General features: G+C 38.3%; 1 protein-coding gene across 1 annotated transcript in view; it reads left to right on the top strand.

Moving 5' to 3' along the window:
- MAN2B2 (mannosidase alpha class 2B member 2) overlaps positions 1-27301 on the top strand; it is a gene marked incomplete at its 5' end in the record, with an annotated part of 36257 nt that overhangs the window by 2768 nt on the left and 6188 nt on the right. The window contains 11 exons of the mRNA XM_026846922.1: positions 3635-3781; positions 7431-7536; positions 10764-10936; positions 12145-12260; positions 13241-13418; positions 16552-16750; positions 19942-20132; positions 20978-21164; positions 22071-22204; positions 24198-24454; positions 26377-26568. Of these exons, the coding sequence (XP_026702723.1) occupies positions 3635-3781; positions 7431-7536; positions 10764-10936; positions 12145-12260; positions 13241-13418; positions 16552-16750; positions 19942-20132; positions 20978-21164; positions 22071-22204; positions 24198-24454; positions 26377-26568 (1880 nt within the window). The remainder of the gene's footprint in view (positions 1-3634; positions 3782-7430; positions 7537-10763; positions 10937-12144; positions 12261-13240; positions 13419-16551; positions 16751-19941; positions 20133-20977; positions 21165-22070; positions 22205-24197; positions 24455-26376; positions 26569-27301) is intronic.

The raw sequence follows: 27301 nt of genomic DNA, 5'->3' as shown, positions 1-27301 counted from the left end.
GCCCGAGCGCTGCCGCTGCTCGACCCCGGCTCAGCTGCCTGCGCGCTCGCAAAACTCCCCGCAGTCGTGTAGCGCTGGCTGCGGGGGGGCTGCCTGCCCCCGCCCTGACGCCCGCGGAGAGGCGCGTAAGTCGGTGTCAGGTGCATTTCCTGCCCCGCGGCTCTCCCGGGCTGTGCCCCCTCCCCTGCTGCTCCCCGATCCCGCCGCAGGCTCGGAGGAGGTGTGTGGTTATCTTGGGAGCTGTGCCCCCGAGTTTTGGGTTTGTGCGTGTCAGTGTTCTTCAGGATGCTCCTGATGGGCTTCCTTTTCCTTTTTTTTTTTTTTTTTAAAGGCATATCTCTAATCTGTTTGACGGTGTGCTTTGGATATATGGCAGATTTTCTTGGTCTTTTTATCTTGTTCCTAACTTGTTTATCTTGTTACTGAGGACAAGAGCTAATGGCCTCAAATTGTGCCAGGGAAGGTTTAGACTGGATATTAGGAAGCATTTCTTTACAGAACGGGTTGTTGGGCGTTGGAATGGGCTGCCCAGGGAGGTGGTGGAGTCCCCATCCCTGGAGGGATTTGAGTCGGGTCGATTTAGCTCTGAGGGATCTGGTGTAGTTGGGAACTGTCAGTGTGAGGTTAATGGTTGGAATGGATGATCTTTTCCAACCTAGTAATTCTGTGATTCTGTAACGCAAAACCCCATGACACCTCAACGTCTTTTCTTACAGAGAGCAGGTCCTCGATGGCTGGGGTGGGGCTGGAGCCTAGTGCTATGGAAGTGCAGTAGCAAAGTAACTTTTGCTAAATTGATGAGATACAGAGCAAAATAAATCAAGTGGGGTGTTAGTACTTTTTATATTTGTTAGTCAGAATCCTGACTCCTCCTTCATTAGTATGAATCACTTTTGTTTATGTGAGAGGTGCTGTGGATACTTCACTGGCTGGAGTGAAATGGCATCAGATGTATAAGTAATCGATAAAAAAGAGCTAATGGCTCACCAAGGAATCTCTGTTGTGCATATATTTTGTCTTCCTTTTTTAAGAAAGATCAGTGAATTTCTCCTTTAATACTTCAAACTCCTACTCAGAAACTGCATAAGGCGATACTAAACTATTTTTTATTTTGGGTCTGTTAGTGGTCAAAGATCTTGGAGAGAAATGAAGCACGTAATTTTTTTTTTTTTTAGAAGATATAATTGCTTGAAGCCTCGCTTCCTCTGCTATTAAATTACAGGCATCAGCAATTCTTGTAGTCAAAAGCCACAGAGGTCACCTGTGGATAATTTCAAATGCTTCTGTAGTAAAGTGAAACCTGAAGGTAACTCTCTGTGGATCCCAACCTATTTTACATTTTTGGTTTGCTTAGTTACTACGTTTCACTCATGACAACAGACTATTTTTTTAGTGTTTCTCATTTATAAAGTGAAAAGTAAGCGTTTATGATATTGGAACAGTAATCTTCATTGTGTGCTGGAAATTACAGTACTGATGGAGAATTCCAGCACTGGATGTATAAAACAATTTTTTCTTTTTCCTCTCAAAGTAAGCTATCTGTTACAATCTGATAATAACAGTGGTACCATAGTTTACATGAGATGTGGCATCTGACTGATGTTTCTTAACCATAGGTGTGAAAGACACCTCACCATTGTCTAGATTGCAGTACAAAACAATTTTTACATCATAGCAGAATTTTAAAATCTATATTTAAGTAAAATCTTACCTGATTATTTATACTGGTTCACTGCTTATTGTTTCAGAGTATCTCATTAGCTGATGAAAAATATGAATTGGAAATAAGATTCTTATTGTTGCTTGCAAGTATCCTGGTTGTGAGAACAATTGTTTTCAATTCCCACCCAGACAACTGGGGTTTATAAACTTTGTGCGGTTAGGTAATACCTTACTGCTTAGGTGCAGCGTAGTTCGAGTCGGAATAAACACTATCTTGCCTTAATATCCAAAATACCTCAAGAAAATATTTTCAGCAAATTACCACACAGAATATTATAGTATTGAAAAGTCCCTGTTCAGCTCTTAAATCTCTGCTGAGAACTAAAATCGAGCCTGATGTTACAATCATTGTACATACACTTGGATTTTAGGACATATTGTATGTGGCCAATTGCCAGTGAAAAATTAAAATTCCTTAGCAATCATTTGAGTGTATCACTGCTGCATATTAGTAAAACTTAAAAGCTGTTCCCTTAGTTAAAGTTTCACTTTGTATTAAGCATCTAATCATAATCTTGTTTAAAAAAAAAAATTAAGATCTGATCGAGAAATCATTGAACAAGTAATTACTCAGATAAGCACTACTGTATTTTAAGCCATTCCTCCTACACTCAAATATTTTCCCCTTTTCTAATGACACATTAGCATTTTTACAAAGATAGCTGGATTTCAGCTGTGGAAAGCAGGGGGTTAGGAAAAGTTCATTTCTGATTTGAATTACATCATCCCCTTTTTATATCCCCTTTATTTGATTTTCATATAAGAAATCTGCCTAAGTTAAAACTATGGATTAATATTTTTACATATCATGCCTATTAATTTTTAGGTGGGTGAGAGATCTATATGTCAGTCACTTTAAGATGTATGTGCATCTATTGTGGTGTGAGTTCTTAAGCAAGTACCAGTAGTTTAAGCAGAAAAGTGTTATGGTTAGTGTTAAAATAACTGTGTTATAATATGCAGATAACTTTGTTACAAGAAAACACAGACGTTGCAGGAAATTCTAGATTCTCTGCTGTTGCCTTTAGATATTGTATATCACGTTGAAATTCAGTAAAGGGTGGAAGACTATCCAGTTAGCAGAAGTTGTTCTGGCAAGAGTAAGAGTGCACTAAGTGTCTTCATGTGCACAGTTTTAAAATTACCATGATGTTGTTCAATTGATGCCATAGGATAGTATATAACTATCTAAAGTTATTTGATTATCACTATCATGTTTGCATTTCAGTAAAATCCACATGCCTCATTCTGAAATACAAGTTGGTTTAGGATACATGGGATAGATACACAGATTCTGAATGATTCTATGTCAACAATCAAATTTGTTCTAAGAGTCCTTTTCTAGTTTGGTTTTACTTTATCCTAAAACATCAAGCAGAATAGAGTTATTTTTCATGACAGAAACTTTTAGGGCCGTAGTAGTTTAACTTAGGTTATTTCAGTGTCACCGTATTATACCAGCAGTGCACACCTGCAGCACAGAGTTGTACTCACTATGAAGAAACAATCCTGATAATGCAGGCCATCAGAAGAAGAGCAGAAATGGAAGAATAAAGTGTGCATGTGGGTTTTTAAACTATGTTGGTGCAAACTCATCATTTTTGGCATTGTTGAATTAAGGTAAACAATGAGAACAGAGTGAGCTGTTCCCAGTACATCAAGAAGAAAGCTTGTATTGGTGTCTGCAGATCTTGGGGAAACTGCACCATGACCTAGTCAGGTTCCGTCAGCTGAAGGGCCCACAGGCTGTATGTAATCAGAGAGAGCTCAGACTTTCTGAGTGTACAAAGGAAGTGTGCGACAAATGTGAGGTTTTGGATCTCTTTCTTCTCAAGTCCAATGAGTGTTCAAAACACCCCATTTAATATAGGCAAAACAGAGCTTATTTTCAACTTTCTTTTTTTTCTTTCAGGAAAGTATGCACGCTTACGCAGCAAATGTCTACACATCTGTTGTAGAAGAGCTAATGAAAGGAAAGCAGCGCAAATTTATTGCTGTGGAGCAGGAATTCTTTCGTCTCTGGTGGGATGCAGTAGCCACAGATAAGCACAAACAGCAGGTAAATTGTACTGGAACCATACTTCCTGCTAACAAAGAATCCATGCACTTTTCAGGGGACAAGGAGGAGCAAAGTACTTCACCATTTGCTTTTTACCCAGGTCTTGTGTAAGCTGTCTCTGAATTCTGGTACGTCTTATGAAAGGACCTTAACTCCAAAGGCAGTTGCAAGAGGTTAAAACCACAGCTATAGATTAGAACGGTAGGAGGTAGTAACCTTTGCACTGAAGATTCTTTACAGTTCTTGTTTCATCAGTGACTTTCTTATTTGGGGGCATGCTAGTATAACATGTGGGTGATTCTGAAAGAGGCTGCACCAATATTTGTTAAACATCTGAAGCTCATGAACTGCTGCCTAACACTGCTCACAGGAAGGAACATTTTTCTCTCCAGTTAAGTACTGCTCAAAAACCTTCCTTGTATAACCAAGGAGAATGCCAACAAAGGTGACTGTAGCTTCAATGGCAGTAACTGGGGTTTGGGTTTGTTTATTTATAAGCTGTGATCCTCTTCCAGTCTTTAGAGCTTTAAACTGAGGATTGTGTTTTTCCTTAACAAAGACATTGTAAAGTTTTGTCATTTCTTCTTTCCTCTGGCATGAAACAAACATACTGAAATCAAAGACTGGGCTGATAGTCTATCAGCTGGTTGTGTGTTACATTGCAGTGCAAGATAAACTTAAGTTTTGGACCCTGAAACCAGAGAATATGCATGTGCAGCTTCCCATGCTCAGAACTTGCTCAGTATTCACTCAGAACTCCATGGTCTGTTTTGTTATCAGGGTCCAGCCCAAAGCAGAATATTACTTGCAAGTACTTTACATTTCAGTTTGTTTAAAGTGCTAGATCTTTAAAGCCTCATGTAAAAAAGACACCTCTTGTCTGTTTGGGTATTTTTTAATCTAGTCATTCACTAAATTCTGAATTTTCTGTAATGTTTAGTATTTAAATAATAGCTTACAACCTGTGTGCAGCTGACCTTTCCATGAGAGATTTTGCTGTGTATAGGTGGTTCACTGTTTTTGGGTGAGTCTTTTGCCCGTGCTTACCTGTCGCAGGAGAATTTTCTTTTCTGTTTTTTAATGAGAAAACTGTACTGAAAGTCTAGGCTGGGGGAACTAATACAAATAGCATAGAAACTACTTTGTGCAAGTACACAAGCGTAACTTTCTAAGGTAAGTTGATCTTATTTCAGGTATGATATGGTGCTGTAACCCAAATATGAAGGGCCATGTCTATTTTAGCTGTTATGTAGAATCCAAAAGAGTAAATGTGCATTACATTTGACCTCAGCAGTATAAAACCAGTACATATGATTCAGCCTTTAATTTCTTAGCCTAATTACTGATAATTGTTGCTTTTATGCATTTTTAGTCAGTTCTCTAGTTACTTTATAGTTGCTTCTCTGAAAATTCAAATTATTACAAACAAATTTCTCTTAAACCTGTGTGTCAAATATTTAATTTCTAATAATATTTAAGAGCTATGATGCTCGCTGATAAGTGGTATGTTTTTAACATTAGCAAGTTGCAAATACTGGGCCTTGAAATTAGGTCACTCTGGTTACTGTCTGCTTTTTCCACTTGAACTCTAGCTTCAATGATTTTATGTACTACAGGCTCTCTGGTTTTAATTTTGTCTCTTTTTTTAATTTAACATTTTACTTGGAATACAGGATTTAATTCTAGTTTCTTGTGGAATGTCTGCTTTGGATTAGAGCAGTAGCATTAAAAATTAGTAAAAGGTACAGCCAAGGTACTGAAGCTGATTTTACAATTCAGACAAGAGAATATATAGGAGTGAATCATATTGCAACAGTATTCAGCCAGGTATGAACCTCTTTAGTTCTCAGTGCATGTTATTTCCACAGTATTTTCTTGTGTGAACAATTCCTATTGCGTTACCCTGGCTTGATGTCTGGATGTTTTAACTAAGGGAATAAAGATGTGTAGCCACTTCTGTCTGGTTTGGAGGTGTAAGTTGATGTAAGGATACTAGTAGTTGTCCCAAGGACCACAGATATGTTCTACTGCCATAACAACCTGCTGCTTGTAGTACTGCCGTGTCTGTTTCCTTCATTCCTCCTTCATTTTGTCCAGTTCTAGTCAGCAAAAGTGCTTGTCATTAGAGATATTGGGGGTTTTGTAGGATCAGATATTATTTCAGTTACTTGAATTATTGTTCTTGGGTTTTCAGTCCCTTGGTGGTTCCACAAAACTTATATTAAAAAAACGTTTCCATGGCCCAAAGAGGTATCCATCCAAATGGGGAATCGTAGCCACAGATGCTTTTCATGTAGGTCAGGACCCGTTCTGTGCTGACACCAGATATCAGTTATCTGGTCTCCCAGCATGCTAATCAGTCACCACAGTTGGCTGGAACTAATTTATGAATGCTGAGCCCTGGAGCGTTTTCACAACATTGTGAAGGAGAGAAATGATTATAATCAAAATTGACAATCTGGCATTGTATCTGAGCAGACACAGGGGCATTCACTGAAGATTCCTGGGGAAATAAGCGTAATGGCTCTGGATCTGGCATCCTACATGACAGATTAAAAAAAATTTGGAGATTAAAATACATATTTATATGAACTTCCTTTGTCATAAGTTTGAGGTATCTTTGAAGTTCTAGGTAGTGAAGTAACTATATAAACAGAAGACTCCCTAACCTTTCTAGAAAGGGACCCAGACTATTACTCCCTCCCTCTAAAAACCACCCCTCGCTTCATCCAGCACATTTGCTGAAAGTTGTATTTGTCAGCATACTTCTTGTTTCTAGTGGCTGGAACTAAAAAAACCCAAAACCCAGAAAAACCTTGAACAGCTGAACAGGTCATAGTTTATTGACAGTTTGTAAACTAGGAAAAAGAGACCAAAAATGAAGATTAGTAGTGGTTTTACCGAGCAGACAAACCTGCTAATGTGGAATAACTATTTCTTAATAAAGTTTTCTGTCTCTCACAAGTTGAGCAACCTGTCTATGCTCTGAAGGCAAGGTAGGTGCGTACAGAGTAGAAGGGATGTGTTTGTGGCCACAATATGATGACATGCTCTCTCCCTCCCTCCTGGATCTCACAGATCTCAGTCTCCGGACTGTTACAGAGGTAGCAGACTAAAGGAAACCCTGGGAGCCTGGCTGTTACATGGGGTTACATGTTGCTCTCTCATCCTGCCACTCACTGACTTCTCTAAGCCAAGGCAGATGCAGCAGGAAGATGTTGGGAGAAGCACTAGTATCTTCTGTTTTAATCCTTCAGTTCTAGTTGCCTTGAGGCAGGATCCTAGGCTGCTGCCAGTGCACTGTATGGGGACAAGTCTAGTGTTTAGATAGTATAAAGGCATGGTAACAGCCCTACTGAGAAACAGCAGAAGGTCGGGGTCTACCTGGCAGTGCATCCTTTGTACCTGCTATCTGGTTTCAGTGTACGATGGGTAAATCAATGCACTGTGCAGCACATTAGTATGCTGGCTTTTTTCCTCTTCTTTTGATACACTCAGTACAGACAGCTTTTATCCCACTTTTGTCCTGGTTGCCTTCTTGACAAGTATTGTGTCTAGGTAATGTGCTGTGATCTGAAATGAATTTGCAGCCTTTTTGAACAAGACTGAAATGATGTTTACGTTCTGGGTCTTAATTTCAATATCATAGGTCCATCAGTTGCTTCAGGAGGGACGACTGGAATTTGTCATTGGAGGACAAGTGATGCATGATGAAGCTGTGACACTAATTGATGATCAAATTTTACAGTTGATGGGTATGCATATTTGCATTTAACTTTTATTTTACATTGTTATGACCTTGGGGATTTTGTTTGTTTTCATTGCTATTATTAGATTATTAAGATTGCTGTTATTTTCTTACTCTTTAAGAATTGATTAAAGCATCTCTTTATTTTTTACTTGCTGGTGGGTTATCTTTGAAAACAAGAAAACATAACAGTTCTGCAGTAAGCAGAAGGGTTACCGAAAGATGGCTTGCAGTTTAATCAGTGTCAGTTGTAAACTCCTTTTTGTCAGTGTGTGTTTGAGAGCTTAAGCTCATGAGAAAATAGTTGTGGTGAAATTGAAGGTATGAAACACTCTGGAAGAAAATACCTGGTAGCAATTCAGAGTGTGGGGAGGTTGTATCATGTAGGCAAAGTCATCTGCGGAACATGAGCCATAGAATATCACGGAGGTCACCTGAACTTAGTTGAAAGACTTGCTTGATGAAGAAACCCCCATTTCTCTGTTAGAAATAGGTGCATATTTCCAAGAGATGCACTATTTCCCGTTTTAATCTTCTAGTGATTTGTATGTTACACCTTCCCATCTGATGGTTTAAGGAGTCTTTTAGTATTTAGGTTTCACAGAATCACAGAATCGTCTAGGTTGGAAAAGACCTTTGGGATCATCCATTCCAACCGTTAACCTCACACTGACAGTTCCCAACTACACCAGATCCCTCAGAGCTAAATCGACCCGACTCAAACCCCTCCAGGGATGGGGACTCCACCACCTCCCTGGGCAGCCCATTCCAACGCCCAACAACCCCTTCTGGAAAGAAATGCTTCCTAATATCCAGTCTAAACCTTCCCTGGTGCGGCTTCAGGCCATTATCTCTTGTCCTATCGCTTATTACTTGATTAAAGAGACTCATCCCCCCTCTCTGCACCCTCCTTTCAGGGAGCTGTAGAGGGCGATGAGGTCTCCCCTCAGCCTCCTCTTCTCCAGATTAAATCCCCCCCGTTCCCTCAGCCGCTTCCCGTACGACCTGTGCTCCAGACCCTGCACCAGCTTCGTTGCCCTTCTCTGGACACGCTCGAGTCATTCAATGTCCTTTTTGTAGTGAGGGGCCCAAAACTGAACACAGGAATCGAGGGGCGGCCTCACCAGTGCCGAGTACAGGGGTCAGATCCCTTCCCTGTCCCTGCTGGCCACGCTATTGCTGACACAAGCCAGGATGCCATTGGCCTTCTTGGCACCCTGGGCACACTGCTGGCTCCTGTTCAGCCAGCTGTCAATCAACCCCCCAGGTCCCTCTCTGACTGGCAGCTCTCCAGCCACTCCTCCCCAAGCCTGTAGCGCTGCTGGGGGTTGTTGTGGCCCAAGGGCAGCCCCATCATTTGGCCTTAGTGAAACTCCTCCAGCTGGGCTCAGCCCATGGCTCCAGCCTGTCCAGGTCTCTCTGCAGCCTCCCTACCCTCGAGCAGATCAACACTCACACCCAACCTGGTGTCATCTGCAAACTGACTGAGGGTGCACTCAAATCCCTTGTGGAGATTTATCTCCATCTGGTTAATGAAAAAAGAAACAGGATAAATCATGCCACTACTGTACTATAGATGCCTATAATATGCCATGAGGGAGTAAGGTGCTTTTTGGGGGCAAGAGGAGATGTATTAGCACCAGCTGTCTGTCATGGCTGATATAAACCCCGCTAATTTCAGGGCTACGCTCTGGGCAGCCTTCTACACAGGAGAGTAAAGGGTCAGAAAACACTTCTATCATTTTCAGAATCTGCACAACACCACTGATACCTGTTCCTTGTTTGTCAGTGTTTATCAGGAGCATAGAGAACAGCTGCTTTTGCATCTCAGTGAGTCATCACATCACACCGGCCAAGAGGAGGAGAGGGGATGAACATTATTTTTCCTTATTCATCTGACTTCTATGTTTAAAGGTTATTCTACAGGTTTAGTGCACTGACCTCAGGACTTCTCCAAAGAAAACACTAATATTGACTGAAGAGTCCTTCTGTTAAATGCAAATATAGCTTTTTCTTTCATTGGAGTTAGTTGCAAAAAACATTATTTCCAATTTAATATTTCATTCTGTGTGTAAACATAATTTAAAAAAAAAATCAAGTTTGGTAATTTATTCAGCAGGAGCAAAAATATTAATATATTTTAACATCCTCATTTATTTTTCCTGAAAGCACTCTGCTCAGTTTGAGTACATACAAACAAAAAAATGTATCCTTGCAATGTGTATGGAGTTTATCTTGAGAAAACAAAGCTAGTGCAGGCATTTGGGGTCTACGTTTTGTATCTTCTCCTGTCTGTCTAGCCAGCTGTGTTTTGGAAGAGCCTAGCAAACTCTGCCTAAAATGTACTTCGGTCAAGAGTTGAAATAAAGACATTGTGAATATTTTCACCAGAGAAGACATTAACCATAGGAAAGATGAAATTAAAAGAGAATGACTTGCAACCTCATGTATTCAAATGTGGTACTAACATTTAGAATGGAGTTAGTCCAAAATTGGGAAGACACGGTTGTATTTTCAAATAGTTCAGAGCACAATTCTAGAACTATGAAATTAAGATTTGCAAATTTTCAGGGGTTTTATTATGAGAATCCTAGTGTTCTGACTAAAATCTACTGTTTAGCTGGTTATTTTGCTTTTGCTTACATGGTTTGTCTGTGTTTATTTCATTGTCTGGTCTTTCTGGTTTGGAGATTTCTTTTCTGAAACTCATTTCAATACAAAATTAATAGCATTGGTTGTAAATAACATCTTGTATCAAGATTGCTATTAACCTTTGGCTTTTTTCTTTTTTTATGATTGAGTATCATATTCATACTAGTTTTGTTTACTGGGTGGCTTGCCTGTCCCTTTGTCATTGATACAAGACTGAAATTTTCTGAGAATGGATGGTATGATTTGAGCAAACACAAACTAAACCCCAGCCTGTTGTTTTCATGCAGACTCTAACCTGGCTATTAGCCTTAACCTAATCTGTATCTAAGTACTTTTTCCCAGGCTGGTCTCTAATCATAATTCCTTTTTGTTACTCATCTCTTATGATGTTAATAAGTTATACTTGGCATAGCAATATAAACATTGTCAGTGTGAAACTGTCTGATGTGAATCATTAAATGCTTTGAAAAATAGCAACAAAGAGCTATCCTTTAAGTGCTTATGTATAATACTATATGCCCATTAAATTTATAAAATGAACTTATAAAAGTGTTCCTAACATAAACAAATTTTGCTTTGCAGAAGGCCATGGATTTTTGTATGAAACCTTTGGGATCAGGCCTCGGTTTTCTTGGCATGTTGATCCTTTTGGAGCTTCAGCTACAACACCAACTCTCTTTGCTCTGTCTGGTTTTAATGCTCATCTTATTTCTCGGATTGACTATGATCTGAAGGCTGACATGCAGAAAAACAAGGTAAAAATACCTGTAGAAATGGAACCCATTGTCAGTCTCTACTTACAGTAATCTAAACCATGACATTAAGATAAGCGTCTCTCTGATCTGTGCAAGAAAATATAGGTATTTCTTCTCTACATGTGACATGCTGATTGTATGTGGTAATGGTGGAATATATTGATAAGGATAAAGTATAGTCTAGCCTGAAGAAGACACGAAATATGGGCAGTTGGGCAACGTGTAAGTTGACACTGAATTAGGAGTGTTGGAAGCATCTAGAATAGGTTTCAGCTTCCCCTGAGAAAATCTCAGCTGTGTTGATTTTTATATAGACTGTTTTAAAGTCTAGTGCATATGTTTGGGCATGGTGGTTGTCATGCTTGGAACATTTATTTGTGCCTGTAAAATTGATAATACTAGATCAGTTAGGGTGGCAGCTAATAACTTTTTTGCTGAATTCATTTTTTGTTTCATGTTCTGCCTTCTCTCACATAGTGTCCCATACAGCAAATGTTTTTCTTTTCATATCACAGTGTTGGATCCTGATCTGTCATCAGTTTTACATACTAAATGATGTGGAAATCAGGGGCTTTTACTAGTATGAGCTGGGTGTTAGGCAGTTTTTATGAATCTTGGGTGAAACTCAAGCGTCTCTGAGAAAGACAACAGAATTCCTGTTGAATTTGGTGAAGCCAAGACCCACCACTTTGTTTGCAATAAATTGCTATACTTCCTTTTTGCTAAAATCTTTTATGAGCTTTTGACAATCTTCTCCCATCTAATTTTTCTTCTGGCACTTGACAGTCTGGAGGCTTCCAAAACTGTAAAAATTCTGTTTCAGTTGATCAAACATTGATTCCCACTGACTGCAGTGTAATCCAGACTACATCTGGGTCTTTCCTAACTTAGTGGTGTTCAACTTTCATTGAAACAAGTGAGGTGTAATGCCTGTGATAAGCTAGGTCTACATCTGAATTTTAGCAGTATGCTGGCAGTGTGCTCCCTCCTCTTCCCCAGCAATTTGAATAGAAAGAGGCAACACTGTAGCCTCTTATATATCATATGCAACCTTGCTTGGGGTGCCATTGGCTGGTCTTAAGTAAAAGTAAAACTTAAGTTTAAGTGGTGGAAAGGAGTACGGGAGCTCTGAAGTCTTGCATTGTTAATGATGGTCTTTCTGTGCTTGTCATCAAGGGTAACGGTTTCTTACCTTTTTTGTTTTCCAGAAGCTTCAGTTTATATGGCAGGGCTCTCCTTCCTTATCTGAAAGACAGGAGATCTTCACCCATGTTATGGATCAGTACAGCTACTGTACCCCGTCACAAATACCTTTTTCAAACAGGTCTGAACTTTTCCCAAATAGGCAGAAATATTGATCACTTCTGAGGGTTTATATTGTTGGAGTTTAAGCGTTTTCTTTGACTGTTTTCTTTCAGCAGTACTCTGCTGCTTTCTCACGACCTGCAGTAGGTCAAGGAGATGTCTAGACTCTGTAGATCTGAGTCACGATTATTAAGCACCCCCATCTACCCACCATAATACACCTAACAATTGAATGCTTAAAAGTGATACTTGCTACTGACAGCCATTTAAAATACTTCATAATATTAACAGACTTTTAAAATAATGTTTTCTAGCACCAAGAGGCTCAGATCACAGGTACTGCTTTCATCTACCTGTATATATCATGTCAGTCCTTATCCAAAAAATATAGAATAAAAATGTGAAAAAAATCCATTGGTGTAAACAGAAAATGTCCAAAGCAGAACTGGGGTTTTGTTTCTCTGCCTGGAAAGTTAAGATTTAAAAACTCTTAAGAAGCTCAGTATGGGCTTGGCTTTTGCTAATCAATTTTCTGTGGGAAACTTTCAGCATTAATTGGGCTGAGATTGTGTATATTATGTGTGTATAAAGTGACTAAAATTTTCCATTTACTTTGTGAAAAAAATCTGAGAGCTTTTGAAAACTCTGTTTTACTCACTGGCTTATCCAGTAAAATAAGCCTTTTTATAAACAAAGTCAACTTGGGGGAACATCCTCATTGTTACAAAGCTTGCTGTTTTGTCCTGTGATTATTCTATGCCAGCAAGCAGTGGGGACTTGGAACGTTGCACAGTGTGAAATTAAAACTGGAAAACCTTCCCCCTACCTCTGCTCCCAAATAAACACTGAAGCCAAAATACTAGCAATTAATATAGACTGGGGTTTTTTAATTTTTTTTTTCCTTATTCCCCATGTTTCTGCATTTTATCCCAGCACCTTTTGATGTTTCCCAGTTGAATAAATCCTGTTTATAGCCTATTGCTTTCTCCTTTTACTTAGATCAGGATTTTATTGGAATGGAATTGCAGCTTTCCCAGATCCACCCAAAGATGGTGTTTATTCAAATATGAGTCTACCTGTTACAGATACTAACATCCATCTGTATGCACAAACCATGGTGGCAAACATTAAGGAGAGAGCAGCCTGGTTCCGAACAAGTGATGTTTTGTGGCCATGGGTAAGTGCGTGATCAGCATTTGCTTTAGAAATACCAAGTACACCTACAGTATGAACAGTAGGTAGATGGTACTTTGCTACAGTATGTGCTGCAAAATTGCAGGTACAAACCATGTCAGCAGCATTCCTTCTGATAAGTGGGGTCCAAATGTCTGATTAAGTAATGAATAGTAATAATTTTTAAAATTAGAACTTCCCTGTACAGTCTGCCAGCTGTCTACCAAGTCTTCCACCCTACTTAATATAGAAAGAAATGACAAAATTGTAAAGATAACCTCTTGTGAAACTGTATATTGCAATATTACTTCCTTTTTTTTTTTCTCTCTCTTTTTGTTTTGTCTATTTAAACAATCTTTTTACATAACTGCTTAGCACAACATAACTCTGTGTTAGCAAAAATGATAGCATTACAAGAAAATGTATTGCGCATTAAGTAGACAAGGTCTTTTGTAACTGATGTGTAATCATTTTCTTATACAGTCTTTGTATTTTAGTTAGAAAAATAAGCATATACCAGCTTGGTCATTCAAACGCTTTTTTCAGCAATATGCTATGTTAATTATATCCTACGTATACATGTAGCGCTGATATGCTCTCACAGTTTTTAAGTCCTTAGTAAAGAATAACTTTGCCTAAACTGAAAGTATGGTCTGGTTTTGAATTTTGATGGATGCTGTAAGTCTCATAATTACAGTATTAAAAGTATGATGTGTGTTCTTAAGGTGGTTATTTCACCACAATATCTGTTGTTGCATCAGTCAGAAAATGTTCTCTTTGCAGCTTTGAATTACTAATTTGTTTTTCTCCTGTGTTTGTGACACTGTTGCTTATATTGAATTTTTTTTTGTAGATGTTGAGGGGAGAAGTGGGATGTAATACTCTGTAGTAGTGCTATAGTGAAAGTTATGGTGAAATGGGGAGGAGGGAGTTCTAAATAGTAAGAGTAAATTCCAAATGTCTAGATCCAAACCTTCAGTTTTGCAGTAATGTAAGAAAATTTCAGCCTCTGACTTCCTGAATTGTGTGCTTCTGATATGAGCTTTAAGTGAAGCAATAAGTAAGAGAGAATGAGTAATATGTTACTCATTCATACTGCTATGTAAATGGAGTAGAGAGAAATAGATACATGGATACCCCTATAGCTAAGCTTAGCTATTTTTTTGTGATTACAAATAGTTTAGAATACTTGGATTTTTTTTTTTCTCTTCAGTTAAAAGATAAGGAAATACACACTTTCCCATTTAAAGTCAGACCTCACATCTAGACTGTTGGCACTTTTGTGATGAGTTATATGGACAAACAAGTGTTCATTCATGATCTGAAGCACCTAGTTGTGCGGAAGGAGGCACTGGGCTGTGCGGCAGTGTAAAAGTTCAAACCTGCCCCCCTAGAGACCATAGCAGCACATGTAGGAGGGCTATGGAATTGTCCTAGGGGCTGGAACTGATCCTTGAGGTGTTTTTGGCCTGTGTGGTTGAACTGACTGTACAATAATATACAGCATTCCTTTGTAAAGTTTTGTTCAGATAATGGGTGGATGTGATGACTAACTGCAACAGGTTCTCCTGGATATCTTTGTTCTACAGACCTACAGTGTTCCTCAGCTACTATGTTCTGTGTCAGTGTCAGCAGAGTCTACCAGCCCAGCGCATCCCATTCTGTTGTGCAGTGTCTGCTTTTTATGAGGCAGTCTTCTTGGATCATGAGTTGAAAGTAGTGCTCTATAAATATGAAGTAGTTTAGGAAGTCTGGTTTGCACTGACTACAGTACTTTTCGGTATTTGGTTTGATATGTTTTAGTAGTTCCTTCCAGTTTGAAGTTGTTTTCCAGTTTCTGTTATGTGCGTGTGGAAGATCTCTGAATATTTCAGAACTTTTCTGTTTTGGAAGTAGAATTTACACTTTTCTGATCCGTGACTCACCCTCTTAAGTCTGAGGAACAGGCATCTGCACTAGGATTCATAAAGAATGTGACAGTGACCTTACTTGAAACACCTAGTAAAGGGGAAGGGGATGGCACTCATATTTGGGAAAGAGAGGGAAGAGTAATCACCTCTGAGTTCAGTTGGACTCATCAGATTCAACACATTCATGAGTTGAATGAGTTCAGCTCATCAGATTAAACTTCTTGAGCTCATCATGTAAACATTGGGATGGAAGACAGGTTTGCAAAGAAAATAGAGCTTTCTCAGCCATTTCTTCAAGCATCCGCTAAGTCTTAAAGGCAAATTGCTGAGAGCATCTTTATTTTGAAAATGAGATCAGGATTGACTTGTGCAATGTTTTCTATCTCAAGCACAGAGACAGGAAGATAAGGATGCATTAAGCTGGTGTCGGTGTTGGAAGTCTTCAATTAGACCTTTTTTGTGGAGGTTTCTTAATATGTAATTGTGCTTCAGATTGGTGCCTATACGGTAATACTGATACCGTAAGAATACGTGTGGTACCATAACTGACTGACTTTTTTTCCTGTTCAGCTATTGTAGCTGAAGAAAAGTGTTATTAGTTATGTCATTTTTAAAAATGTTTGTACACGCAGGTAGTCTGTATTGAGATACCTTCAACAAAAGGCAGGAGTCGTGCAAGCATGCTCAAAAAAAAGAGGTTTTAATACACAATGTATCACCTCTCAACTATTTGGATGAGCATCAGAAGTACTATAGGCTACTGTCATGATGGAGCATCAGCAACACATTGTGTGACATTTGTACCACAGGCATGTCTGTCCAGATTGTTTTGTTTCACATTGTGTCCGCAGCATTTCCTAGAGCTGCAAGCACTAAGAGCAGAAAATAAGAACTTCCTTATTTTCTGCTAAGTGGAAGAAAAGCAGTGTGAAAAGAAAAAAAACTTGTCTTTCCAGGCACGTATGCATGCATTTTCGAGTTGCTGCCATGAAATTTCATGCTCTTGCACAATTTGGTGTGTCAGCTTCTCCCTATCGTAATTTGGGTTGGTTATCAGCTGATCTGTGTGAGTAACCCTACCCATTCTTGACATTTTCTAACAAATAACTTTTATATGGGTAGTCAAGATCAAAACAAATACCACTTTGAAGTAGTCTAGTGTTAAAAGAGATCCTTCTAAATTACGTGACCCAGAGCCATTTGTCTGTTCTGTTTTCGAAATTTTAGGGCTGTGACAAACAGTTCTTCAATGCATCTGTTCAGTACTCCAACATGGACCTATTGTTGGATTACATTAACAAGCATTCTGATGAGTTTGGAGTGACTGTCCAGTATGCCACTGTTGGTGATTACTTCCAAGCAGTTTATAGCAGAAATCTTACATGGGAAATTCGAGACTCTCAAGACTTCCTCCCATATTCAACAGGTATTTAAGTTCACAGCTGCATAATATCTGCCTCAAATGTACGTATTTAAAATTTTAATAAAGGGAAATTGAGAAAATGAGAACTAAAGTAAGAGGAAAAACACCATCTCCTTGTAACGTTTTATTTATATTATCAGATGTTATCAAATAGACAAGCTGATCCTAACTTAGTGGTATAAGAAAAATGGTAAGGTAGAGGTTGGAATATTTCTTTGGAACAGTTGGAAGCAATGAGTAGAGGAAGAGACCCTGAAAGAGTAAGTATAGAAATAGGCAAATTTGGCAAGGAAGATAACCTGAGGTTTTTGTTTTATTGTCTTTGAAAAACAATAGAGTGCAAAGGAATGCTAAGCACAAGGTTTATTCATGTGTGTAATGTCATCCAAATTTTTTAATGACCTGAAGAAATTTATAGATGCTGCACTAATCAGGTTCAGTTCCAGTTAAAACAGTGAGCAATGAGATGAACCTATAGGCCTAGGCCATTTGACTGAAATTCAATAAGGTAATTCAGTGAATGGATGAAGGAAAAAGGGTCTGCAAAGTATGTAACACACTACAAACTGGTTAGCAGACAGTAATAGCAAAGGTGCTTTGCAGAGGTGTACCAGCACAACTAATACAAGAAGTCTCTCATGACATTGGAGAGGTCCTTTCTGATCTCTCTAAAACTAAGATCCTAGGACTCATTCTGCTTCTATTTGTTGACCATTTGTTTCATGTTTAGACATTTAACTTGTAATTAATTCTTTTCTCTTCCTCCCACACATTAGCATGCACAAATAACCTGTAGTTTCCCAGGTATTGTGCAGCACTAGATGTGCATGTTACACCTCTCCCCAAAAATAAACTGTCGTAAGAACTGGATTATGTGTAGATTAGAGCAGAGATGGAAAACACAACATGGAGTAATCTATGAATGCCAGGCAGGTAACTGAGGGGCCAAGGCAATCTGAAAGCTCTTACGGTACCTTTTCGTTAGTACAGTGGAACAGGAGTTGTCAAAGTGAAGCAGTTGGTGCTGAGGATTTGATGTCCACACTCTATGTAACTCCAGGAAAACTGGCTATAATCTACTTATATTAATTGAATGCCTGTTAATCCTTATTACATACTATTGAGAATCTGGTTTGTGATCTCCAAAACCGATCTTTATATAAAGCAAAGCATGCTAGGTAAGGACGACTGGTAGTTCACTTCACAAGCATGTTCCTGGTCCAAACAAAAGACTGATGTAGATGAACTTCTAAAGTCCCTTGTAGCTCTAAGAGAAAGTACAGTCTTTTTCATTAAAGGAAGCAGTTTTAAGTTCTAAGGAAGAAAATTGTGTTGTAACTGAAGTTTCAAAAAGTAAAAATACTATTTGTATTTCTGAAATTTCATGCTATGGTGTGACACAAATTCATTGCAGCTGTTTGTTGCTTGCTTGCTTGCTTCTTACCTGCTACACTACCTTAGTTTTTCAAGCAGATCTGAAAAGTACTGGGAAGGTATGAAAGAAGGCATGCCATACCCAAAATCCCTTTAACCATTTTCCCCAATAAATTTACTCTTTTAGGCTTCATATCAAAGTATGCAGAGAGAAGACACAGCTAACTTTTCAGTTTCTAAACTCATTACTTTATTTCATTGTCTGGATTATCATCAGAACATCACTGGTATCATTAAAATACCTTTCTGTATAATTGTAGCTACCACTACTTCATCACATTGTTAGGCACTGTGGATGTATATCTGAGACTGTTACAACTCAAATTTAGTTTATACATCCAATATTCTGTAATGTGTCTGTTAACTTTTAAATTAATAAAAATAACTATTGCTTCCTGTGAATCATTGCATGGACTGATCCCTCACTCACCTCCCTCTAGGGATCATGTCATATCTATTATAACAATTTGCTGATAAATGCACTGCCAATGTTAAGTACTAATATCCTTTTACATCTGGGCTCTTACCTGTATCTTTTGGCATAATTTACAGGAGCAGTTGATTGCCACTAGCTTGCATAATAGTAGCACCTTCAATGTTCCAGGTGGGTGCCCACACAGATGCAATTTCTTCCCCAAACGGCTTACTGTGCCTTGAAATTGCAGTATAGATTTGAGTGCGCTTTCTCCCACATACTATTTTGCTTCTTGATGATTAATCCTCTCTCATTCTTTATATACTGTTTTATTATGAGTCACTTATTGGGCTCAGTGTAATTTCTGACATACAACTTTGAAGCTCAAGGTTTTACTCCCAGATAACTATTTCCTTTTTCTACTCTACATTCATTGTGCTGTGTTAGTATGCATATGTGACTCTTCTGCTTGTAACCTTGAAAACTGAAATGGAATTAATTCTGTTTGAAATCCTAACATTTTTCAGGCCAAAAATAATTTGTCCTGAAGTTTTTGAGCAAAAGATCCCATTTTGTAATTGTTGCCTTTGATCCTGAGCTGTTAGAAGATTGTCAGGGTTGCATATATGCACTTTATAAAGCACTTTCTGTGACTTCTCTCTGAGAAAACTATCGGTGGTATATTTTAAAAAAAAATCCCCCCCAAGACAAAACAAAAAACCTACTAAGTAGAGATTTGGAAGTTTTAAAGACAAATATTTGTTCTCCTAGTTTACTCTATGGGATACTGGAACATATTAGCACAAATTAACCGTTGAAATAGTTTCCACTGACCACTTGAGGGCATCTTTAGATGTAGTTTAAAGTGCTGGACTAGTTTGGAGTCATCACATCACTGTTTCTATTCCATTTTGAGGAAATGAACTGTAAGATAAATCCCTTTGACTAAGGGGGGGAATATAGAGAGCTTCTATCAAGCAGTAACCAAGGATTATAATCCACTTTATTGATGAATAATAAAATATGCTTCAGTGAAACTTCTAAAGTTGTTTTGTGCAGATCCACAAAGAAGAAAATTCTGCAAACACGAGTTAACTTAGTCAATAATGGCTTTGTATCAACACTCATATTATTACGCCTGTAGGAAAGATTGTAGTTTTCCAAAGTACACATTTATAGCTGTGTTTGTTTCTTTGTAGGGCTTCTAACTGTTCTGTTTGACTGGTGTGTAAACCAACAGCAGGTTTCATATAAGAAGCTGTACAGTAGTCATCTAATAAATAACAAATAAGTGATAACTGAATTGGTATTTTGGCATGTATTAGATCTGTTCAACTCTTAACAGAGCCGTTTCAAGCATGGACTGGGTTCTATACTTCTCGCAGCACATTAAAAGGAATTGCAAGGAGAGCAAGTTCACTGCTTTATGCTGGAGAGTCTTTTTTCACCCTGTATGTCCTGAAACACCCAGCAAGTTTTATTTGCAAATGTAGAGCCTTAAAGCAACTTCAGAGCCTTAGATGGGCAGTTTCAGAGGTAAAGACTGATTTATTTTTTTAATTTGAATGAAAATGGTTATTGCCCAAAGGCAAAGCTTTGTTTAAACATTTCAACTGAAGTGTCTTGAGGTTGTATTTATGTTTTTAAAAATAACTTTCCCCTTTACCAAGCCGTAAGTAAAAATAAAGCAATTTTTCAAAAAAACATCTTGAAACATGACTTCAGCCCCTTAGCCATGCATTCAAGACATGGTTACTGGCAAATGTTTTCTTCAGCCGGTAAAAGAGTATGTGGCTTCAAAATTCACACGTGAAATTTCTTTTCTTAATGTTGTTTTTTATTTACAAAATTATTTTTAAAAATAAAATAACCAAAAACTGAACTAACTGAAAACTACTGATAAACTCTACTTCTGCAAGTTAGAACAGAAAGCAGAGATTTGTTTCTTCAGAATTCAGCAGCTAATTCATCAGCCTCATACCATTAACCATTTACAGGCCTCAGTGCTTTTGCTGGTAATAAATATTTTGTCAGCTAAGTTATTGACCAGATCTTAGTAGGAAATGAAAACCCTGTCATATTACGGTATTTTTGCTGCATTTTTTTTTTTTGGTAACTTGTTTTTTTCTTCCTCTAAGTATGTAACTTCAATAATTTCTAAATACTAGAAGAGGAAGATATATAGAGGGACCTATCTTGGTTTTGACCATTCAATATATAGCAATTTGGAATAAGCAAAATGTGAATCTGTGAATGTAGCTGTAATACCTTATTATTTTAAGTTATATGTCTGAAGATTAATGGACCATGTTAATGCAAATGCAAACCTGAAGTTGTCATCCTGTTGCATTGTGACCTTTCACGTTACTCTGAAATGTAAGGTCCAGCACCACGATGGTATAACGGGCACAGAGTCTCCCAAGGTGAAGGACATGTACATGAATAACTTGATGTATGGAATGTTCAACGTAAAAAAGCTGATGGCTTCCATAATCTTTGACATGAACAATGCGAAGAAGAATGGAGAGGTCTATTCTTCTGTTTACAATATAGACTCAGGAATACCAGGTACATTTTAACACGGCTTTTCCAATTTTCAGGCTACCTTATAAAAGCGATCGTGTTTTTCTCAAAAACAATCAACATACTATGTACCACTTAAGTTCTGTGAACCACAGCCGGAAAATCCTGTTTGCTTTGTAAGATCTGCTAGACTCATATGAATTTATGAGCTCTTAGATCTCAAGCATCTGAAACCAGGATCTTTAAACTGATGCAAGGCAGAGCCCTGCCCCAGTGCATATATTAGACCTGGCTCCCAGATTCAGACCTTAGCTGTATAAGGGAGGGGTGGAAGAGGTGCTGATTAAGGTGATTACTAAACTAACCTGAATATACAACATAAGATTACACAGTAAGAAGCACAGTCACAGTTGAGAAATGGCCTTGCTGTAGTGTACTGCCAGCTTGTGTGAAAAACATAAAGGAATTTTTATGGAGTCTATTCTAAAGACTGTACATTCCCTTTTATCATTGCTTTGGAAACTTTTTAAACTGTCACATGGAAGTAGTGCTGTGAGCTGCTCAACAGACTGATCTGGTTTCTGCAGGGTTGTTTTTAGATTAGGCTTCTCAACTGATCTTCTGTATAACTCTGATAAAGTTAGTATTGCAGGACAATGAGTTGTGGTAAGCTGCTTATTTTCACTAAATCCATTTACATTCAACTCAGGTCCTATTTTCAGAATACACTGTGTCTTTTTATTGGGTAAAGACTAGAAGAATAAAGCAGAAGAGGCTTTTATGAAGCACTTTAAAATGTTTTTCTTTTTTCAGTCATGAAGTTTTACTGTGGGGTTTTATATTAAAATTTTGTAAGATGCTTGTATCTAGACAGATCTCAAATAATTTTTAATATCAAATTTTTAAAATACATCATTTTAGTGACTGATAACTTTGTTTGTGTGCACAAAGGTGCTACAGACATTGACCAGTATGTTGTTGTCTATAATCCACTGGCATGGAACATCACTACCTTTGTCACAGTTTCTGTCAGCCACCTGGCAGTGAGTGTATATGATGAACTGGGACGTTCTGTACCAGCACAGGTACTTAACTTTGTTTCTGTCTGTTCCTTTTCTTTCACTTGTCAGTTTTCACTGGCTTGATCCTACCTCCTGCCAAAGTGTAGAAATATATAGTATTACAGAGAAAACAGGTATTAGTTAAAAGCAGGATTTTCCTAGTCCTTCTTCAAGGTGTTTTTTTTTTTCTTTTTACTTGCCTATTCTCTCAGCTAGAATTAAATTTTTTTTCTCTTAATGTCTAGAAGGGCTTCCTGCTCTTCTGCTGTGTTTGGTTTGTCCTTTGCATGCCTGCTGTGTGTGACCTGGCACTTCTTATCTTGCTTTTCTTTCTATAAAAAACACTGTTTCCAATAAAGCCATTTTTGGTTGAAGCCCTGCCCTGTAATTGACAGTCCTGTTTGTACAGTTCACAGATTGCCCTGGGGAAGAGATTTAAGAAATGTAGGTTTTATTTACAAACCCAAAAGAAGCTGGGGACAGTCAGCTGCCATATGACATATCATTCTGTCACGGCCAAGCTCACAAGGCCAGCTGTTCCCTGGAAGAGAAGGTGACCTCAAGTGAAAGCTAGCACTAGCCTTTCTCAGGAGCATCTGCTGTAGAGTGTGCATCATCATCAAAGGCTTGGTAAACCTGTAGGAATGCCTCCTGCATGTAGGAATGCCTCCTCCACTGAAGAGGTGTGACACAATTCCAGATGCTCCCCTGGATCTGCGATACCAAATAGCATGTTCTGCCAGCTGGACAGAGTTTCTGTTATCAGTGGCTTATGACTATCACCATGCATCAAGTCCTGCTGGCTGAATTGCTTTAGCCTGGTAAGATACAAGGAGGAAATTCACATGTATTTAAAGTATTTATTTCAGGTTTTAGGGTGCCCTGAATTCAAGCTGTCATTCTTTATTTTAAAAAGACAAAGTTCTCTGTTGCAAAGTTTGTCTGTACTTTCTTTTCCTGGACATTACCCATATGTGCATGTGGATAGTCACTTGAGACTAAATGAAATCTCTTTACCAGTAATGAGAAGGTGGTTTAGGGTCTTCTTCTTCCAGTATGTACTGTTGAAAAGTACATTCATATTGCACCCGCCTTCATTCTGAGAGAAAGAAATCTTGAGCTCAGAATCCTGATGTGAGCATGTGGCTGAGAGGGGATTGAGGCTTGGCCAGTGCTCTGCTACCTTCTGCACCACATGTGTGAGTTGTACAGTGAAGGGAGGAAAGGGGAGTAGGCCCTGTTGATGCCGCTAAGGTTAAGAGGCCTGCAGTGCGAGTAACAGGAAACATGCCAGTCCACAGTGTGAAGATACAAACAACTTGCTTTAATTTTTGATTAGTTATAACTAACCTCTTCGTCCATGTAATCTCTAGCCAGTATTTCTCTAGCCACATTTCCTTGCCCCAAACGGAAAGCACTACTGAATTATATAACATTAATGGGCAGGACACTTGTAATTGAAAGAGGATTAAAAACTCTTAAGGTATTTTGATGTTAAGTAACACTGCTGTTCTGTTTCCTGTTCAGAAGTAAGCCACAAGCTTCTACCTCCCTCTCTGTGTGCCTTGCTAAAGGTGAGGGCACATCTGAGTGCTTCCTCCTCTTTCCGTGGGTTTTCTCCTACTTGCACTAGTTATGTCCCTTATGTTTCAGTCTTTTTTCTGTCATTTGACTGATCAGTTTAATTTGTGATTATTTCTGCTCATATAGACATTTAACAATGTGATCTTAAATCAAGATCTACAATTCCGTGTTCACATTAAAATAAGATCTAATTTTGTAGTTTGCTTAGTGACCCTCTTTCCTTCAGAGAAAGGCTAAACTTAATCCAAGTTCACCAAACTCCCAATTAAAGGTAGCACTGATCAACATTATAATTGAGAATTATAAGAATGGCATGTTTAGAAACCTATTTTGAAGTAGTGGCTACTTTATGAATTTAGGGCTTACAAGACATGTAGTTGCTTTGCTAATTGATTTTCTCTAATGGAACATTGTTTTGTATGTTAACATGTAGGTTCAAAGATCAGTGGAGTCCCATTCTGCCTATGATCTCTATATTCTCGTTGCAATAAGTGGTCTGAGCTACAGAAAATACAGTGTTAAACCCTTAAATGGTAAACAGTCTGCATTTATTGGAAGATCAGTCAAGTACAAGCGAAAAGACATAACTCGTGCAGATCAACAAAGTCGACAGTTGTTTCCTGTGGTTAACAACTGCTACCAGGTCTTGTTTGACCAAAACACAAATCTAATGCACAGTATTACAGAGAGGTGAGATTGCCTGCTTGTTTTTAATAATGTTTCAGATTCTCTAAAACCTTTTTGTAAAAATAAGCCCAAGGACTGTATCATGTGTCTTAATTCTGAAACTTAACCAGAAAATGTTCTTTACAATTACTTTTTATCTCCAGTTCACATCATCAACCCTAGTCTAGGTATGATTTCATACTATTTCTGTAATGTTGCCCTGTTTAACCATGCAGTCAAAGATTGTGTATCACAGTATTAAGTAGTAGATCAGCAGGATCTTACTGTGCTTTAGAACTAAAGAGGGTTATGAATGTGTGTTTGTATTAAAAATAAGTATGCACATACACTGTGGCTATACAATGAGCCTTATGTAAAGCAAGAGCTTTCTCTTACTCATCAGTAGTGTTTTGCAAGTCCTGTATCGCTGTTTCAGTGGTAGGAAACTACAAAACTTTTCGAAAGGAAGCATTTAACTAAGGAAATTCTATTTAATCAGGCAGATGAAATGGAAGAGCAATCAAGATAGAGGTGAGATTTGGGGTTTGCAGATTGTCTTTTTCAGCTGATGTGAATTGGCCCAATTCCTTCAGCTTCAGTGGATCTGTGCTGCACTTTGCCTGCTCAGGATTCAGATTGTCAGCTACGTACTGATGGAAAATTTGACCCCTTTGGCACTGGCCTAGTGATTACTACACCTTTTCCACCTTTTGAGTTTTTGTTCATAATTCTGCCTCCGAGAGCAAGAACTTCTTCTGTAGTATAGTTAATAGCAGCTTTAAAAATAACAGATGTGCCATAATTAAGAGCCCTAAAGTAAGTACTTCCTCAAAGTGCCTTTGGATCCTGTTTCCAGATACCATGAGGAAAATAATAAGAACCACAATGAGGAAGAACAAAAATCTGAATTCAAATTCCATTTTTCTCTATCCTGTTCTGGCAGACATCAAAAGCTGCAATTCAGCATGTAGAAGAAATGGGATATTCACTTTATTCACAAGCCTTCAGGCAAGCCCAGCATGTTTGAGTGTCGGGAAGTTTGCTTTGGGGATAATAGGAAAGAGCAAGGCATCAGGTCAGAATGGGAGCAAAGGTTAAAAACTGTGAAGCCTTATAAAGTTTAGCTGCAGCAGTTAGACCTTCTAGGTCCTGCCCCTGCACTGGAATTGCGTTATAACTGGAGTAGTAGATAAGAATTGGATGTTTCTCTCCTCAGTCATTACAGTTTGATTTTATACTGTAATAACACCAGGTAAAATAGCTGGCGGTTTAAATTTCTGTGCCAGACTAAGTGATTTTTCCTGTTTGCCAGCAAGGCTCCCAAAGAGGAGCAGAGTAGGTAGCTGAGGGCAATAACATATTAAATTGGCTTCATATGACTTTCCAAAGACTGATACAGAATTACGAATAACTAAACTGTAAGCTTCAGGGGAGAAGGGAGGACACAAAGTAGGTACCAAGTGAGTGTAAATTTTGGTATCATATTGCCATTATATTCGTTACCAATGTTAGATATGGAAATTTACATCATGCTGATTTACATACCTACAAAGTCAGTTAAATGAACTGGATTATTCATTAATACGATGCAACATACTGCATTTTGTGCAATGGGTAGTGTTTGATCCTGTAGCAACTCTCCCGTCAAAACAATGAGCTAATGTAGAAGGTCTTTCTGTCTTAACATGTTTCTGTTTTACAAAAGTATGAAATGACATAGAAATTTAATTTGTTTACACACTGACAGACGTCTTGAAGAGAAGCACTTTAATGCTCTTCTGTCCCCATTTCCTAAACCTTATAAAATCAGTTATTTGCTTTGAGGAAACAGATTATTTTTTTTCTTACATCCCCAGCCTCATTCCTGTTGCAGTTCAGCTTTGCATCTATTAAGTACAAAATGTATTTGTAAGTAATATAATTTTTCCTCTTCTGTGGATTCACAGGGAGACTAACCAGACTATCCAGTTGACCCAGGAGTTCCTGGAGTACCATGCGAATGGAGATGTGATGAAAGGGCCCATTTCAGATAACTACTTATTTGCCCCAAACGCTTCAGCTGTTTCAGTGTCAAAAGCAGTGGGATTGGAATTGGTTTCTGGAAACTTGATCACGGAGATACGGCAGTATTTCTACAGGTACACCATTACAGCTTCACTTCACTGGAATGCTTAATTCTCTGTAGATATGTATGAGATGAATTCTTTATAATTACTCCTAAACAGTGAGCTCTGTGTACGGTTTAGGTTTTAGACAAAAGTGCTAGCATGCATCTGCTAAATGTAGTGCTGAGGAAGCACTCCCATAAACAGCACATATTTAAAGAAAGATTGTTCAGAATTATCTTCTGTGGTTTGCTTTATAGTGCAGCTTCTGTTGGGATCCTGGTTCCATACAGTTCAGTGAAAACTGCAGCTAACACCTTTTTACACTGGTAGAATTTGGACATAATGGTTCATTTTTATAACTGTGAATATCTGCCTTACAAGTAAATTAGAGGAGAAATGAATCCTAGAGAAGGACACTCTGCCACCGATGAACCAGCTACTTTTCTGTGTCAAAATTGTATTAGTGTCTAACCCCTTCGCCCTTTTTTCAATTTGATTATTTAATTGAAGCCTTTTGCTTTACACGGCACTGTACCTGGATTGTAGTTGAGAAGGACCTTTGGAAAACAGTGGAATTCTTGCACCAAAATTAATGTTGCCCAGATTGAAAAAATATCTGTACTCTGTAAATATGTTGCTTATGGAGTCATAACTATTTTTAAATTTTTTGTTAATTTTGAGAAAAGCAGAGCCTCTCTAATCAAATGAAGAGTCCTCCTTAACGCTTGCAACACTAAAGAAATTTGTAGGATATCATTTAATC

Source organism: Athene cunicularia (assembly GCF_003259725.1).
Source record: "Athene cunicularia isolate RWA chromosome 4 unlocalized genomic scaffold, athCun1 chr4_part1, whole genome shotgun sequence".
Classification (NCBI taxonomy): domain Eukaryota; kingdom Metazoa; phylum Chordata; class Aves; order Strigiformes; family Strigidae; genus Athene; species Athene cunicularia.
This window is presented reverse-complemented; position numbering and strand designations above follow the sequence as displayed.